This window comes from Crocodylus porosus, unplaced genomic scaffold, assembly GCF_001723895.1.
Source record: "Crocodylus porosus isolate Cpor-Errol unplaced genomic scaffold, CroPor_comp1, whole genome shotgun sequence".
NCBI classification, from domain to species: Eukaryota; Metazoa; Chordata; order Crocodylia; family Crocodylidae; genus Crocodylus; species Crocodylus porosus.
Genome location: NW_017728947.1, coordinates 67,943,635 through 67,961,842, shown reverse-complemented (window position 1 = coordinate 67,961,842; position 18,208 = coordinate 67,943,635). Strand labels below are relative to the sequence as shown.

The 18,208-nt window shown below is 40.3% G+C and overlaps 1 protein-coding gene across 1 annotated transcript in view; it reads left to right on the top strand.

The window, feature by feature from the left end:
• STRN3 (striatin 3) overlaps positions 1-18,208 on the top strand; it is a gene marked incomplete at its 5' end in the record, with an annotated part of 118,248 nt that overhangs the window by 71,388 nt on the left and 28,652 nt on the right. Inside the window, 2 exons of the mRNA XM_019551123.1 lie at positions 2,226-2,366; positions 6,851-6,984. Coding sequence (XP_019406668.1) covers positions 2,226-2,366; positions 6,851-6,984 — 275 coding nt within the window. The remainder of the gene's footprint in view (positions 1-2,225; positions 2,367-6,850; positions 6,985-18,208) is intronic.

The window sequence follows — 18,208 nt, the reverse complement described above, 5'->3', positions numbered from 1 at the left end:
CCTGCCCTCTCCCCACCCTGACTTGCTTCCTGAGCTCCTGGAACTGGGGAACATGGGTAAAAACAGCACAGGGAGCTTGAAGAATGGGGGACTTAGGGGGTTTGGGAGGGGTTGTCTGGGGGTGGAAGGAGGTGCTGGGAGTCCAAAGATACCTGGTGCCATGTTGGTGCAGGGGTAGGAAAAGCATCGCCCTGGGGCTGCAGCCAGTGGCTGGGCTTTCCCAGCCCTGGGGTTGTTCTGGTAACTGTATAAAAGTTTGGTTACACCAGGTCTGCCATTTTTAAATGCATCTTACTGTCCTGAACTTCTGTGGAGTTTATATTTAGATTGACCTAACTAGGGATCTAAGTTTAAGGTCTGCACTTGGGTGCACCCAAGTTGGATTAGGTGGCCATTTTTAAGGCAGTCTTAACCTCATTGAATGTCTTTATGTACCCTTAGGGTGTGCCCCAACAAGCGGCATGCATATTTGTGCCACTGCTATTTGTCCCCAGGCATGCCCCTGCATGTGTGCTTTGGCGTGTGGGAAATTGCCCCCAGTGGGGTAGGGGAAGCTGGAGACAGCACCTGTGCTGGCCCCAGCAGCCTTACTTTGGTGCCTTCTCGGGCAGGGCAGTGTTGAGCTGGTTGCTTGGAGCCTGGCCAGCAGCCAGAGCATTGCTCTGGTTGGCCAGGCTCCTTTTCTGGTGGTACATACTGCTGCCACATGCACCACACCACTTTTTTTAGTGGCATTTTTTTTTTACGCCAGGATCTCCTAGTGTAGCAGTGTGGCAAACAGGTGCACGTGCACCTCATGTAGTTTGCAGCGCCTCAAATGGGTTTGAGTTGCTGCAGACTGCACTGACGAGCTCATCAGGATGCACCCTTAGAGTCTTCAGCAGCTGCTGTGCCATCCTGAGTGGCACCTCCCTCTCATGTTTTTTAACTGCTCCAAGTGAATCCATTCCTTAAAATTTAGGGCCTAAATCATCTATTATCATTGTAAAACCATCAACATTTATCACAACAAATACCTAATAAGTCCACGTCCTTATTCTTATAACTAATATCACATTTATTCAGTTACTGTTTTGCTTATCTAGTTCTTGAATGCAGTTCTTGTTTAAAAATAGAAGTTTATTTGTAGATGTTGCCTTCTGTATTATATTATATGACAGTGTATGGAAATTAGTCAGTAATTTATTTGCTTGATCTTTGGATAGTACTTAAGCATTCCGAGTTGAGTACATACATCTCAATTTCAGTAAAGAAACAGGGTTCTGGTTATGTAGACTAGTTTTAATCCTTAGAAGACTTTTATCCGGTATTTCCTTATAGAATTTTTAAAACTGCTTTATTTTTGTCTGATGTTTATGGCAGGTATGTTTTTACTTGTATCTTACCAGTTTTCAGATACCTTAATAACTTTAGGTGAAGTTTTGTATAGTTGTATTTTTAGTCTTTCTGTTTATTCGTATTGAATATGAATGTTATAACTTCTAGAATGCTCTTGTTAGTGTAGAAGTATATTGTAAGATCTTACAAATTTTCTAGAACTGTCTCTACTTAAAGGAATGTAGGGCAATTTTAAACCAAGCCTCCTTTAATTGGACACTTAAATCTAGACCTGTATAAGACTATTTCAGAAGTGGCCCTTGCTAACCACAGTTGGACTTAATTTTTCACATTGCTAAACTTAATGTCATTTATTAAAAAAACCAACAACACAGGGAAAGTTAACTGTTTGTTGCATCCCCGTTACAAGTCATCTGTACTACTTCTCCCTTCATTTGTAAGCTAACTTTGTTTGTTCTTGTTTCTCATTAAGTCATTTAGTAAAATGGTTTAATACTACCAGCATTTAATTCACATGCTTTTTGTTTAATGGTTTCTTTTTGTAAATGTAACTTATTTGGTTTTTCATGGGGACTTGAAAGCGCTGGATTTATTTTTCTCTTACAGCAGGTTATCAAGCAGTTCTACAAAAGAACAAACAAGTTTTTAATAACATTCTTTGATTTGGTGGATTAAAACTGCTTGCATGCAACTTAGATTCAGTTTAAGCCTTTTTATTTTAAATTTCCTGAAGTACAATATATTAAAAGTACAAAAAAATCAATATATTCTCTAAGGAAGTCCCATCAGTAATCATTTTTGTTTAATTAGCAAACTGGATTTATAGACTGCTGTGAAGTCAAGCGGTAGCAATCAAATGAACCTTTGCTGCTGACATTAATTTACAGGGGTCAACAGGACAAAACTTCACGACATGATAGCTGATCTGGGCGATGATGAGCTACCCCACATCCCTTCAGGAATCATTAATCAATCTAGGTCACCCTCTTCTAGAATGACTGATCATGAAGGTGCAAGAGCAGAGGAAGGTACAAAAATTACTATCCCCTCAAAAAAAAAAAAATGCTGTTACAGATTTCAGTAAGACATCAACATTTTTTACAACTCTTCTCATGTTTTTGCCAGACTACAACTTGAACTTCTCCATCTTTCGTATATGTCAAATTAATCCAAACCAAAAGTTTACCTCTCAGGTGTTTTTAAATCAGTCTTGTGTGAAACTGTGCTAGTTCCAACAGTGTCAATTCTTAAGTCACTCTCTGCAGAGTCCCATTGTAATCCAACGTTAAACTTTTTAAGTCTTGGTAGAAAAAAATGGTGAGTATTCAGTTTTGATAAGCCATTTGTGTTGAAAGGTGAACTATAAAACTATGTTCATGTGTAGTAAAGTAGCTACACAGGAAATGTATTTGGTTTTCTGTTTTCCAAATTGATATTATTACTTACATAGTTGTAGTAACTTCTTATTCAGCTGTTGTACCTATGTCCTGTCCTATCCTGTTCTCTTCTCTCTCTCTCTCTAAGACAGATTGCTTTCCCCATACCCCGTGAAAGAAGTTAAGTGGAAAACTGCGTATTTAGCTGGATTAAATTGGAGGAGATTGGTTACAAGAGTTTATGCATCAACATTTCACATCTCAGTTTCATTTGATGCCAAAAATGTTACAAATTAAGGCTATCATCTCTCTTGTAGAGCATATTTAAAGATTTCGTACTGATTCCAGTTGTCCAGATCTTCACAGTAGCCTAATGTCCTGGTGTAATCTCAAATACCTAAAAAAAATTTAAGTTTTTAACAACAACATAAAAATTGCCCAACATATTTTATAAGTCACACAGTTTCCAGTGTTTCCTTTTATCTCCCTTAATAACTGTAGTTTTATATAATGTGTTTAAAAAAATGAAAAGGAAGAAGGTGGTAATCAGGATGTAATAGACATGGTATTGGGGTTTATCATTGGAAAACTCAGAAGTTTAATTTTGTATAAGACTGCCTGCATTCTGCAGCTGAGAGAAGCTCATGTTGCAGCACGTTCACACTGGCTCTTGTACCTGTGTATATCCCCACTCTTGTCCACACAACAGCCTGCTGTATCACCTAAAGCTGGGTGCACTTTGGTAGAAATCCCAGGGATTCCTGCACAACTCGCACAGAGTCCCTACTTCAATGCATGCTCATTGTATTTTACGTCACCTGCTAACATTATAAGGAATTCTGGGTGTTTGACCGTTTGATTCCTCATTCCCATTTTTTTCCTCTTCTCTGTCCCATAACTCATTTTGCACCATTTCCAAATGGTCACTGCAAACGTTGATGACACAGAAGACAAAATGTGCATTTCTGCTGTACTTAAGACTCCACAGCTGTCGCAGGATGAATATCAAAACTGAAATGTTTAGGAAAAAAATTAACAGCACACCTGAAATTGAGGGAGGATTTCAACTTTGTCAGTCTAATTGAATTTTTATCCAGAAACCCTGCTTTTTCCAAAGAGCAAAATGCCTAATTTCCACTGTACATTCCCAAACCAATGCATATTCTTTTAATTCTAAAATGCAACACCATAATCTGGTTAAAATATTTGACTGGCAAAACTGAAACCTATTTACATGCCTTAAAAAAAACAAACCACCAGTTCTATAGTTTACCATTAACTTTTGATGGGGAGAGTGACTTTTCAAGGCTACTTCTATGCATCTAGAGTGCAGTGAGGCATGAAGTTGTTTATTCTCAATACTTCCACAAATCATTCTAGAAAAAAAAGTGTCCTCTGTCTCCAACTTAGCCATTTTTCACTGCTTGGTATTTACTACTGTGAACCTAACTTCAGTTCATCAGTTTGGTTTTCTGTGCTTTCAACATTTGAGTATTCTTATGGAGAGTTATAGTATGAGAGTTATATTATCATCATGTTTCTTATTCCTTTTCCTTATCTGCCTTGACTTACTAGATCTGAATTGTAGAACCTAAATTATTATTATGCTTTGATAAAGAATTTTTTAAGCTAATTCATGTCTAATTCATGTTGTACAAAGCAACATAGTAAACAAGTTTATATCTTTTAATTCCTTATATTTTGTGTTCTGCAGCTTCATAAATTGAGTGAAACAGCATGCTTCACTCTGTGGAATGAATAAGAAAGAAACCATTCTACTAACAGTTAATGTTGCCTTTAGGGTTTTCTCTCTTTTGCAGACAAGTTGAAAGCTTTTTTTTTCTTTCAGACAGTTTTGATTTTGGGCAAGTTCCCTATATGTCCTTGTGAGACTAGGCTATAGTTCATGCTGATGAATATTCGTGTATGCAAGCCTATGCTACTTTTGCATTACTGAAGAGTAGAATTCTACAGTAAAGGGCATACTTGGCAGTTTTGTGTGCCTATCAGGAGTACTATTCTGGCTTCCAGCTATTTCATGGTATCTCTGAAGTTGCAGCTCTCCGTACAGATGGAGAGATTTGAATGCAGTTGTACATATTTACTTTCTTCTGTATTTTCTTTTAAACTTGTTTTTTTTCTTTTCTATTCTTTGGTGCAGTGTAAACTGCAACTAAGTTAAGAATAACTCCATGTATAGAATAGGAATTATTTTGTTTGCATAAGTGTACTAATTTAGGACTTCATTGGAAACATGACTTATTTCAGAATAATGGGGTAGTTGAGGCTAGTTCAGCAAACATAGTTATTTGCATGTGCATGATGTTTCTGATAAATTATCAGCAAAATTACCTGTTTGTAACAGGGCATAGTCAAGTAATTAAAACCCTGTATCACCATAATTTGTCTATATTCTGAACCTTTTTTAAAAAAAGAGAAAGGTAGGGATGAGGAAGAGGGGACCACCCCCATTGTGTAGTTCAAAAAGGTAGTTGCTGGTTTTTAAAGACTGGCCACACAGGAATACCAGTATGCTCTGTTGTCAGAATTCTTCCAAGGTAGATGGAGTTTATGTTAACAAAGGCATACTGTGTACCACTGTAGGAAAACTACTTCCTGAGAAGCTCTATAGTAAAAGTACAGATGTGCTAGTATACTTGTGTCTGCATGTGGGCCTTCTGCTGGACCAACTATGCTAGTCAGGTATCCTATCTTTTCACATCTGTGGTAAACATAGCTCAGGTGCCCAAAGTCTGTGCAGTAGACCTGATCTTGTTTGCATTTCTGTTAGAGACTCCAGGGAATACCTTTTCATTGTGGTCCGCAGGATAGTAATCTAATTCAAATAGATATAAAGACAAGGAAAAAGTTATTGACGATCTATGAGAGAGAGAGCCTTGACTTGAGTGTTTGCCAACTAAAAAGAATTGTGTCTAGAGTGGAAAGTCTTATTTCCAAGAGAAGAGTTGATAACAAGTGGTTGGAAATTTAAAACAAATTAAGTACTTGATAGTGCTGTTGTTAAAACTATATACGTTCTTGTTCAGTATAGCCCCAAAACAGATTTCATTTAAAAAATTGCAAAATAATTTAAAATTTTTATTTTTATACGCTTCTAATTTATTTTTTAAAATGTATAGTGAAGAAATAAATGCACTTCTCTCTGTTTTAATTGGAAACATTAAATTAGAAATATTTTGCCTTACCAGGTGTCATGAATCTGGTGCACAGCATACTAGCAAATAATGAATTTTTCTCAGAAGCATCCATAAACACAAAACTTAATATAAATTGAGATTATTTGGGGCGGGGGGGAGCTAGGAATGGAGGGTGGAGGCATAGGTGATGCTGAAGAGTAAGAAGTGTGAATGAGTGCTTCATAAGTGATATGCACATGAATCCAGAATTAAGTGGCCCAACTTTTGTTTTTTTGGTACTGGCTGATTTTTAAAAAATGTAAAGTTTCATAATGTACTTAGCACTGTTTACCTAGATAATTTGAATATCAGTTTTATGTCTTCTGAAAGTTATCAAAACCCAGAACCTTGAGAGAGTGCATTGCAGAAGTTAGTAATTGTAAACGTTACTTATTCTTGTGTTTTAAAAATGGTGCGTCTGGCTGGTAGAAGTGAAGTTTTGCATGGTGTGTAAAAGCTGAAGGTGATAGTCATGTAGGTGTGTGTTTTCATCTGTATAACTTTGTACTTAAGAAATAATTACTCTGAAGGAAATGAGAGCAGCATGATCAAGTGAATTGGGGTCTGGGAGAAAGTTCCTTGCTTCCTAGTGGTCTGGTCACTTCACCTCCCTGTGGCTCAGTTTCCCTATCTGTGAAGCAGGGGCAGCAGTGACCTTCTCTATAAAGTGATTTGAGATCTGATGGAAAGCACTGTATGAGGCCCAAGTATTACTTTTACTGTGAGTTCATTGTTATGTTCATCTTTTCTTTTCTTTTCCATTCAGGAGACAAATTTATAATGGTTTAAGTTTGGTTAATAAGAGTTCAGCTTTTATGCGCTGCTTTGCCTTCAAGCAATAACTAATACAGTTTTGGTTTTTGGTTTCTTTTTTCTTTTTCATTTGGTAAGTTTTGCATTTTTTCCTTGAGACTTAAGAAACTGTTTTGTTCTTTGTAGCTGAGCCAATAACGTTTCCATCTGGAGGAGGCAAGTCTTTTATTATGGGTTCTGATGATGTTTTGTTAAGTGTACTGGGCCTTGGAGACCTTGCAGACTTGACAGTAACAAATGATGCAGACTATAGTTATGATGTAAGTGCAATTTTATTTTAAAATTATTTATACAGTTTAATTTAATTATAGTTATTTTCAGAACATTCCAAAATTTTTAAGAGGGATTAACTTAGTAGTGAGCGCTGCTATATTGGGGAAGGCATGCTTCATGAGTTTGCAAAGCAGTTTGCAAAATCAAGATGAAATATGATTAGATTTTTAATTAAAGAACTTGTAATTCACATTTGTGACACATAAAATACAAACAAGTTCTATATTCATATTATGATGAGATTTATCCCCAAAACTAAGCACTAAAAGATGTGTAGATAAATCTTTATAGTAACTTTTATATATGTCCCCTTTTTTATTAATGTCACCTGTGCAAATTGTATATAGTAGTATGTGATGGCTTAACATTTTAGCGTTAATTTTAGTATAGATTTGTGGGATGTTTTTATTTTATTATCCCAGTGTGTTCTCAGTTTCTTTCATATTGTATAACATGACATTCTGTGCACAATATGCATAACATATTGCATAATATTATTGCAAAAAATGCATAACAATTTTTATACGAAATTGTTATTGGTTTGTGAAGTTTATCATGGGAGTATGTCCAGGTAAGTCTTTATATATTGAAATCTATTTAAAATTATATTGCATTTATGGCTTGGATCAGTAAGAGCCTTTCGATTTTGTTGGTTGTTTTTATAACTTTTTTCTGTAATCTTGAGTGTGTAGTTCCATTTTTTTTAAACTAAGTTTATGGTACCACTGTTTCTGTTGGAAACCATTTTTGGTGATTACTCAGATTTCTTTTTAAACGCCTTGTGAAATGAAAACTTAAATGTTTATTGCATTACCATAGTCCAAAATTATAATAAATGCTGTTAGTCAACATCTTTTTTGGTTTTGTTTTTAAAAAAAATTTCATTTTTATTTAAAAATGATTTGCCAACATATTAATGCTATAAAGCACTTAACTTTGTCTTGTTTTAGAATTTAATAGCGCACATTTCTTCTTAAATGACAAATAAAAACATGAATTGTTCATATTTCTAACATCTTTATAATGGCCAATCAATTATTGTATTCCTTCAAAAAATCTAAAATATAGATAGTGCAAGAACCACATACATATACATCAGGACTTTTAGATCTCAGAACAGTGATTCTCAATCAGGGTGTTGCAACACCTGGGGTGCCTTGAGATCCTTTGAAGGATCTATGGGTAATTCACAAGATAAACTTACATTTTTCAAATAACAATTTATACTAATAAAAACATTCTGACCTTCTGTGATGTTTCCGTGTTTTTTGCCTCAGAAGAATTGCTCTATTATTTATAGTGTAAAAGAAGAAAAAAGATGGGAAAACTAACAACTGGCATTTTCCGAGGCATACTTTGAGCCTAACAAAGAATGCTATGACTCTAAAAAGATTGAGGATCACTCTATTGAAATAAATAGCCTCTATCACATACTACATTTGTTAGCATTAAAGGTGAACTGTGAAATCCAAATGCTTTAAAATTGAATTTATTATAGTATTAATATAACAAATAACATCAAGAAACAGGGCAATTAACTTAAACTGTCAGTTTAAATCTTAACCTTTAAGACATACAACTCTGCTGTCTTTAATTTGTTTTACTATAGCCTGGTCTTGGGGTAACAAGATTTACTCCAATACAATATAGATAATAGGAAGCAAACTAGCATTTTTTTGGGTAGTTTGTACAGCAAATTACAGTATATTCAGTTTTCACACTTTATAGATTTCACTGAAACGTTAGAAAATTAAGCAAACGGGCCATTTTCAAAACCATTTCCTATAATGTTTAAAGTATGAACACTTTAAAGATGGCGGCCTCACACAATGAGTTTTATGCTCTAAAATACAATAATATTTACAGCAATGTATTAACTTTAATCGCCTTAAAACAGGGGTGTGAAATATGCCTGGGGCTGAGTCCAAACTTCTGGGCTTTTCCTGGGCTGGATCTGTAGAGTCAGTGGCTGCAATGGTGGGGTGGGTGTGGTGGGCTAGGTGGTCTCAGGGTGTGCAGGGCTGTCAGGCCCTTGGTTGCCTCCCTGCCACCAACAACCATGTCTGGCAGGGTCCATGGATCCCAAATTCTGTGGCAGGCCACATGCATGACAGCCCTGCCTTAAACTGGTTTCATGAAGTACCTTAATTTAGGGGTGTACTGATAGAGGTTTTTGGAGCTGATACCGATAGCCAGTTTTAAGGAGGTAGATCCACTGATACCAATCCACTTTCCAATACACAGCTCTTCAGCTTAGAGCTGCATCCAACTGGTAAATCTGGTGTGGTGGAAGAGGAAGGGAAGGGGTGTGTGGGGGAACAGATCAAGGCCCCTGTGGTGAGGGAGGGAATGGGGCCGGGGCAGGTGCTGACCAGATGGCGGGGTGGGGAGGGGGGTGGGACAGAGCTGCAAGTGGATTTGGCAGGGATGGGTGGGGAGGAGTATGTTCTGAATCAGCATGGGGCAGGCTGCAGCTGCGGGCTGGGGTCAGGCAGGCAAGGGAGGGGTGCTGAAAGGCGGGGAGCGTCTTCCACCGATGTGCGTGGTTTGTCTGGTGGCTCCTGCTGCTGCTCCTGCCGCTTGTCTGGGAGGGCGTGTGCCCCCAAATCTGCCCACCCTGCCCACTCCCTCCTGGATGAACAGTAGGAACAGTGGCAGGAACTTCCAGACAAGCTGCGCATAGCAGTGGGAGCTGGCTGCCCCCCCCAACCAAATGAGCCATGCCTCTATGCTGTGTTTGCGCTGGCCCCAGCCGGGCAGCCCCAGCCTCCACCCCACACCCTCCCTCACTGGCGGCTTTTATCTGCCCTCCCCCTTCCCCTTCTACTACACCTGACTTACCAGCTACATGCAGCTCTTAACGCTGCCGGCTCTGCTCGTCATTGACTACGTACTGCCCTGCAGCTGCGCGTGGGTATTTATTGGACAGATTATTGGTCACATCGGTCAAATTTTCTTTATATCAGTGCTGATCTGATTTTGGACCGATGTATTGGTGCACCTCCGCCTTAATCATTTATCCTTAACTCTGGAATGATCTTAAAATAAACTGAGTTAGTAAAAATTAAACTTTAATAATAACAGCTTATCTTATCTCAGAGCTTAGTGTTTACAGATTAAATGTGCGAGCACTGAGGTATTTTATGTATTATTCCCATTTTTATGTGGGGAATTTAAAGTATTGGAAGATCAGGTGATATACTTAAAATGAAGTATCAGAAGACTTGCATTTGTGGGATTAGGCTGCATTCTTTCTGCTGAATTATCTTCCCCTGGATCCCATTGAAGTGCATCAAAGTTTTGACCCTTTTGAATATCAATAGCCATAGGTTGCATGTGGCCTTTTGTGGTGCATGTCATAATCACCCTGCTCCAAGGGCTTAAAAGGCAAGGTGTCACTGGTTTTCTGACCACTTGTAGCATTCAGACTGAAAACAACATCATGTCTCTCGGATGCTTTTAAATTGAAAGATGGCAAATGTTGTGTAGCGTAGATTTTTCCAATTCCAATTTCTTTCAGCAATCTGAACTTGAATTTCATTATGTGTTTAGGGGTCATTTGCATGAATCATCTTGGTGATATCAGAGCCTTCCAACCTCAAGTCCTGTCTAACTTGCAAGCCTCATCCTGCTTATCAGTGGCCATCGCTGTTCTGTTTTGCCTGAGAGAGAAAAATATGCTGGACTGGTGTTCCCTCTGTCATTTGTTTCCAATCCAATCACAAGACATGCTTCTTAAGCTACATTTCAGTCAATGAAAGTCACCTCTGAGCCTAAGAACACGAGCGTCAGTAAAATCATTCATATGTCAAAAATTCTCAGCAATGTTACACCAAAACCTTCCTGAAAGAAGAGTTTGACATTTAAAGGAACTTGACACTAAAATAGATTTGGCACCATGGACTGGTACTAACACAAGTACTGTTTGGGGGGGGGGAAGAAACATGGTTACAGACCCTGTTTTCTTACTTTTTCTTAAATAGGAATCAAAATATCAGCCCTCCATAAAAATTCACTGAGCCCTCCACCATTACAGAGACTATTATTTCAGACTTTGTTGTAAGTCTGACATGTAATAAAATATACCACAGAATCAATTTAGCAGATTGATATCAACACGGTTGCGTGATCTTTGGGAAAGGTTTCTGAGAGAAGCCAGCCAGATATTTCAGTCAGAGGAAGGAACCTTTGAACACCCTTGACAGTGTGCTTTTTGGCCTGTGCTGATTAGATGGTTATCTTGCTTCAACCCTCTCATCATTTTCCCTTAGTTTCTGCTTTTCTCCATATATCCTCTTTCCTCCTGGCTCATCCCCTACATTTCCCTTCCCTTCACTTTCATTCTGTTCAGCTTGTTTTTCATATCTAAATACACCCTGCCTCCCTCTTCCCCCCGCTCAGTCACTGAAGTAACATTACCATGTTCATTTGATTTGTTCACTCTTCTCCTTTACTTTCCCAGTTTTTCTTGTCTGTTTAGATTGCAAGCTCTTTGGAACAGTATTTAAACAGTTACTAGGACAAAGAGGCCCCATTCTTGGTTGGTCCCTGGGGTACATGCATGATTAATGATAGCAGTTGACAGTGCAGATATTGGTATTAGCACACAATGTAGGGTCCACGATCCTGGTTTGGGTAGCAGTAGATTGGCTGCTTCCATCCTAGCCAGCTACATTTTCACTGACCAACAAGAAATCAGTTTATGATGGAATGGAAATAGGCTATGTATAGCCTGTATCCATGTAACATCACTTAATGAGATTTTACCTGAGAAAATATCAAAGAGGGGTGCCCTTCCCCATCCCTTCCCCCAACAGGGGCACTTTCCACAGTGGATCAGAGGCAGGTTGGGGAACTCCCCCAAGTCATCTTCAGATGCAAGGGACCTCAAAAGATTTGGCCTTTCACCTAAAATGTATTGGAACTACAAATAATCAGACTAGGCAATAGTTGTTCCAATGTGTTCTGTAGAAAATCTGCAGAACAGATTTATATTGATAATGGATACATAGTAGTGCAAGAGCATACCACTCTTTTGCTAATCTGTATCAAGAGGCTCTCTAGCTGTATGTCACCATCATGGGATAAACCACAGCTTTCCATCTTTCAGAAATCAGTGACAGCCCAAGAGATACTTTTAGCAGACAGTCAGCCATTTGTGAACTGTCATTGCTGAGGTCCATCACAGAACTAGTATTCTAATAATGAGGAAATCCTGTGGGACTTGTTAGTAAGACCAGCACAAAATATCCAATCTTTTCTTTCAAGGCAGACATGCACCCTTCCTCAGCTGCAGGAGGCTTCCACTCGCCATGAACCTCAGGACACGTAAGCTATTCCACTTAAATTAAGGCAAATAGCCAGAATGACACAGGAGAAAACCAATATAATTCTAATATTTCTGAGAGAATTCTACTGAGTTACATTCTCTTGAAGGCTATTTTATCTTATATTCTACTTTTAGACTGCCTGAAATAGGATCATAGGAGAGTAGGGTGGGAAGGGAAATCAGGAGGCCTCTAGTACAGTCCCCAACTCAGGAAAGGATCATTCCTGACTAAACTATTCCACTCTAGTGTGTCTGTCTGACTAGCTCTTGAAAATTTCCAAATACGGAGATTCCGTAACTTCTAGGTAGCTTATTCCAGTGCTTGATCACCCTTACAGTCAAAGTTCTTCCTAATCTCCAACCTAAATTTCTTCTTCTACAGCTTAAGGCCATTTTTCCTAGTCCTGTCTCCTACAGCCACACAGAATAGTCTCAACTTTATCCTCTCTGTAATCACCCTGTGGTCACCAACCAGTGGATCTTGAGCCACCGGTAGATCTCGGAGCCTCTTGGAGTTGGTCTGAGGCTGGGGTGGGGGGCTGAGTGCACACGTGCGCCCCAGCCCAGGACGTCAGTCTGTGGGAGGGGGAAGGGGCGGGGGCTAGATTGAGGCCACCACGGTGAGGGCCTGTGCCCCAGAGACAGGAGCAGGGGCCCTGGCCGGGTGGGACTTGCCTGCTGAGGAGGCCCGCCCCCAAATAATTTTTTCCCCTCTGCTTCAATCTGCCCCCTTGCCCCTCCCCACAGACTTGCCTGCTGGGGCAGAGCACAGTGTACAGTAGATCTTGGGTTGTTTTTAAATGCCAAAGGTGATCTACTTAAAAAGGTTGGAGACCACTGCTGTTGTTATTTGCAGACTTTTATTAAATCCCACTTCCCCCTCCCCCCAGTCTTCTTGTCCCCAGATTAAACAGTCTTCCAGTTCTTTCAGCCTTTCATAAGTCATGTTTCCCTGGCCTCTATTTTTCTGTCTCTCCACTGGACTTTTTTCCAGTTTCTCCATCTTTCTTCAGGTGTGGGACCCTAAACTGGTCACAGGTGAGGCCCCACATACCCTGAGTAGAGCAGTAGAGTCACTGTCTTTGATTTGTAAGTCACACTTCTGTTAATACAGTCCAACATGCTGTTGGCTTTGTTTTGCAACAAGAGCTCATTGTTGGCTTGTATTCTACTTATGGCCTACTCTAACCCCCCAGGTGCTTCTCTGCAGTACTGCATCTTATTTAGTCACTCCCCAATCTATTTTTGCATGTAGTTATTCTGTCCCAAGTGAAGGACTTTGTACTTCTCCTTGTTGATTTTCATCTGATAGTTTTTACACCATTTGTAGAGTTGACTATCATACAGGTGATGACATGGCATTGTTCTCGTGCTACGTTGTTCCTAAGCAGCTATTGCTATTTCAGGGCATATCAGTGAATATACAGTAAGGGAAATGTTGATGGTCAGCAGTAGCTCTTGCTGAAGTGTTGTTGCAGAGGGATAATGATGGCTATACTGCAGAACCAAGATAAGATACAGATGTAAAATTGCTGATTTGAAATTCTTAATGTTAACTTAGAATAGGGGCTGGCAACCTATGCCCATGCAGCTGGATCCAACCTGTGTTGCCTTTTAATCTGGTCTGTGCAGCCACGGCTTTGGTAGTGTTGGGCTCTCCCTGTGCTACACCACAGTTAGTTGCCAGGAGCTCTGGCAGAGGGAAACTGTTCCTGCACTGCCATGATTAGCTACATGGTACTCAAGCACAGGGGAAGCTCTTACTGTACCATGCCAAAGTCGGATGGCACAACCTTTCACGGAGCAGGTCTTTCACTGTGCTGAACTGTGCCACAGGTGAGCGGTGGGGAGAAGCAGCACTGTGCCTGCCTATCTCTGATCTGAGCTGGGTTATTCTGGGCCTGCCACCTGAAAATGTTGCCACCCCTTAACTTACATTCAACAAAAGAGAACGCTTTCTTTTGAGGAAAATTCATTCCTGTAAGCCAGCAGCACATGAACTGTTTTACCGGTGGATCATACATTAAAATCAGAATGGGCTGAGGGCTGTATAGAAAAGCATTGCTTGAGCTCCACGTGCACGGTAAGCTCTGAGCTCGCTGCCATGCTAGTATGGGTTCTGGCTGAAGCCACTGCTTTAGTGTAGCTCTGGAGCCCAAGGTCTTCAGGGTGGAAAAGGGGGGGATGAGCTTGCCTCAGTGTTTACCCTGTAGCTGTGGAGCTGCACAAAAGTCGTGGCTTCAGCCACAGCCTACACTGGCATGCCAGTAACTGATGGGTTGTTCACACTGGCTTCATAGGTCATAAATTGAACACTGTTGTTCTAAGTGGTTCAGTTTGGGCAACATAACCATGACTTAGTAGAAGAGGCTCCTATTCCAAAAATTCTGTGACTACGTTTCGGACAGTTGGAGTTCTCATTGAGCTCCAGCAGCATTTAACGTAAATTTCTGCTAGTTTCTCATGTGGAGGTGTGGTGAAGGCGTAGCTGATGATATTGCTGTGATGGCCTGGGAAATGAGAGGGAGGGATTTTTATGGCTGATATGTTTTATGGGACCGACTGCAGTTAGGTTGGGATAGACTTAGAGAAGCTTTTGAATGCAGTGCCTTCTTCAGGTCACTTGCTAGGATACTTGTTAGTTTCCCAACTCTTTCACTCTAGTTAATGTCTCACAGGCTACCTTAACAAGATTTCTGGAAAAGCTACTCATTGCTTATCTGTTAGTCAAGGGACCTTCCTCTGTGTGGGATCACACTGCATGGAGACTTCTTTGAGCTGCTTTTAAAGTGCATTTTAATATTGCTTTTCTTCAGGACAGTATTCTTAGTTGTCGTTACTTGATGTTCACTATCCCCCCACTAGTGCTCCTCCTTCAGTATTATGCAGGAAGTTGTGTTAAGCCTGCCCTGTTATCCCTTTTGTATTGCCCACAATCACTTTTTGTTTTGATTGTTGATTCTAGATCCCCAGCTTTTTCTTTGGGGGTTGCAGTCTATGGTTTCTATCCATTTCCAGGTCTTTTCTTTGATATTTTAATACTCTACCAATCCCTGCAGAGGTGTTTTCTCAGGCCCACTTGCACTTTGGATTCTAGCCTAGGGATCTTGAATAAAGGAACAAAAACTTATTTCCTTCATTTTTCACTTTTGTCCCCATCTTACTTTTTATTTTGGCAAGGCATTTTGTCACTCGTCTTCCTGGACCCATGAAGTCTTCAGATTCTCTTCTCTGCAGGTGGATCTGAATGAGAACATCCTCTCCTGGTCTGGTGTTGGCTAGACCCAGGATGCTAACAATGAAACCAGGGTGCCAGGTTCCTAGTTAGGTCCTCATGGAGCAACCTGTGGGCTGTACTTTTGGAATTTCTTGCTCTTAAACTCAGTATACCCTGCCCTTGGAGGTGTGTAGCAGATGGAGATAATTGAGCAGGATTCGTCAATCCTTTAAAATCCCTTGGCTAGGAAGGTCAAGGATCTTTAAAGTTTTCTGGCTTAAAGATCCACCATGTGTAGAATACATAAAACACCAAACTTGACAGCTAGAGTGGTTTTAGAGTTTTTAGGTCACTTGCTTGTTTTCCTCCCCAGGCTTCATTCTGCAGTAAGAGAGAGAGAGAACTTCAGACCTTAGACATGTCAAGATTTTTATTGTATTATTTTAATGGAATAATATGACCCTTTTAGGTCATGTTTCTGCCTCTTCATTGGAGTTTCTGGGCTTCCAAGGCATCAGATTTTCTCATCTCATTTCACCCCAGTACTCTTTCCTGCCATGGCAGCAGGTTGGACTCGATGATCTACTCAGGTCCCTTCCAATCCTACAAACTATGAAAAGCTATGAAAGCTTGTGGCAAGTTAAACTTGATATTCAAAAAGAGTGAAACGGGTAGATGCAACAAGAGGAAAGTTCTCCTGAAATGAGACAGTTTGCAGGCAGTTTATTATAACAGAGGTTGGGGTGGCTGAAGTCACATGCTATGTGGCCTTTTGGCCTGAGCTTACTGCTATTCATTTCAGATTACTGACCCAGACCATGTTGGGAGAGTGACCACTCTTCCAGTAGAAAATAAAAATGTACAAATGTTCACGCTTTTCCTTCAAACCAAAAATGGCTGAACAGGGAGAAATATAGATTCCTACCTGGTAGGAGTCAGTTCTGGGAGAGCATCTTAGTCTGAAGGAAGTGCAGGGTACAGCCAGTCCCACTTCTGTAGAGCAAGAGGGGAGGGGAGGAGCCTGGTATGAGAAGCAGACAGGGAGTTTTTCTTGTTGCTCCAGACCCTCTGGGATTAGGAAGACTGGAGTAGCCCTTGCTTTCCCCAGACCAGAATCACCCTGGTCTTGTAAAGATGCAAAGAACAGGGGAGAGGGAGTTGGTTGCAGGCTCAATGTCTGTACGGCTTCCTCTCCTGGAATCACTTTTAGCGGTGGAAACTTTCCACTGCTAGAAACAAACATTTGTACACAGCCTTATTTTTGGCTGTTTGCAGAGAATGTATATTGTTGTCCTTCCTTCACCAGCTGCATTCCACAAGGGCTTCTTTTGAACATTTCCTCTGAAATAATATTCCTATTTTGAAAAAGTTCTGAGCATGGGTTTTAGAATTAATTTTTACTCTAAAAGTTTTGGCAATTAAATGAGGAATGATGAAAAGATTCTGATACATAGGAGAGGCAATGTCATGGGGTCTTGAACTCTGAATAATGGGACTGCAGTACAGTCAAAGGAGAGCAAGTCACTAGTTCTGTGTTCAACGTGTTCCTGATACATAAGCCCACAAAATACAAGCATCCACTGTGTTCAAATTTTTGTAACCCTTGGTGCAACCTAGACAATATGTGCCCTTGGAACAGTGAGAGGCAGTTTTGGGATGGTGATGGACTGGGGGAGTTGAGGGTGCCAAGTAGGTGCTTGCTTTGTGTTTCTGCCAACCATTGCTGTACGTGGCTGTTCTCCAGCACAGTTGCTGAGGCCTAGAATACTCCTAATAAGACAAGCCTCTTTAGTGGTAAGTTGTGGGTTGTTTGCCTTCGATTTATTCTGTACAAATAAGGCGGTTTGTCCTTAAAGGAACTTTTCACACTGTGGGTGCTAAGAAGTTCTGACAGTTTGGGATCATGGATTGTGAAAGTTGATTACTTCCTTCTAAGCGCATGCATTGTGGGGGAAAGGAAATGGAGCCATCTCATATAATCCTATAATAGGTTTTGTGGCTGTTCTACCAGGCCACAGTGCCTTATCCTTTCTTCTACACTTTCCCAATCATGAGAGGACACCTAGAACACTCCCCACTTGCATCAAGCCATCAGTGTAAGAGCTACTCCAAATTCACCTTTTACCCCACAGTAGAAACTGACTCTCTCTTGTCTTGCCCTGCCAGACATCCTCATAGCACCTTACCTTCCCATCTTCTCTTATCCTAATTAAGGTTAAGAGGCATGGCATAGCAAAAAGAAAAGAATGGAACTGTGTAAGAGGTGTGAGGGAACAATGAGCAGCTTTGGATGTAAGGGGGAGTAGCTGAGAGTATGTGGATTTGCAGAGCAACAACTGTGATGGATGGAATATTGGAGCAAAGCATGGGAATGAAAGATTTGAGATCCAGTGGGAGAAAGTTAGATTTGGGAGGTACATTGTCTCATGTGATGTAGCTTCAGATAAATTTCCACCAACTCCCTGCTAGTTGCTGCCCTATACCTGTCTCTTCTCTCCAGCTACTTAACATATATTATCCTTTCTTTTTCCTGGTTTTTAGAGTCTACCTCTACAAAGAGGAATATACCTTCTCTGCTGGGGCCTGTAGGGGGGCTGTCAGGAAAGCTAAGGCGGACATAGAGCTAGGACTAGCATCCAAGATCAAGGATAATAAGTCCTTTTTC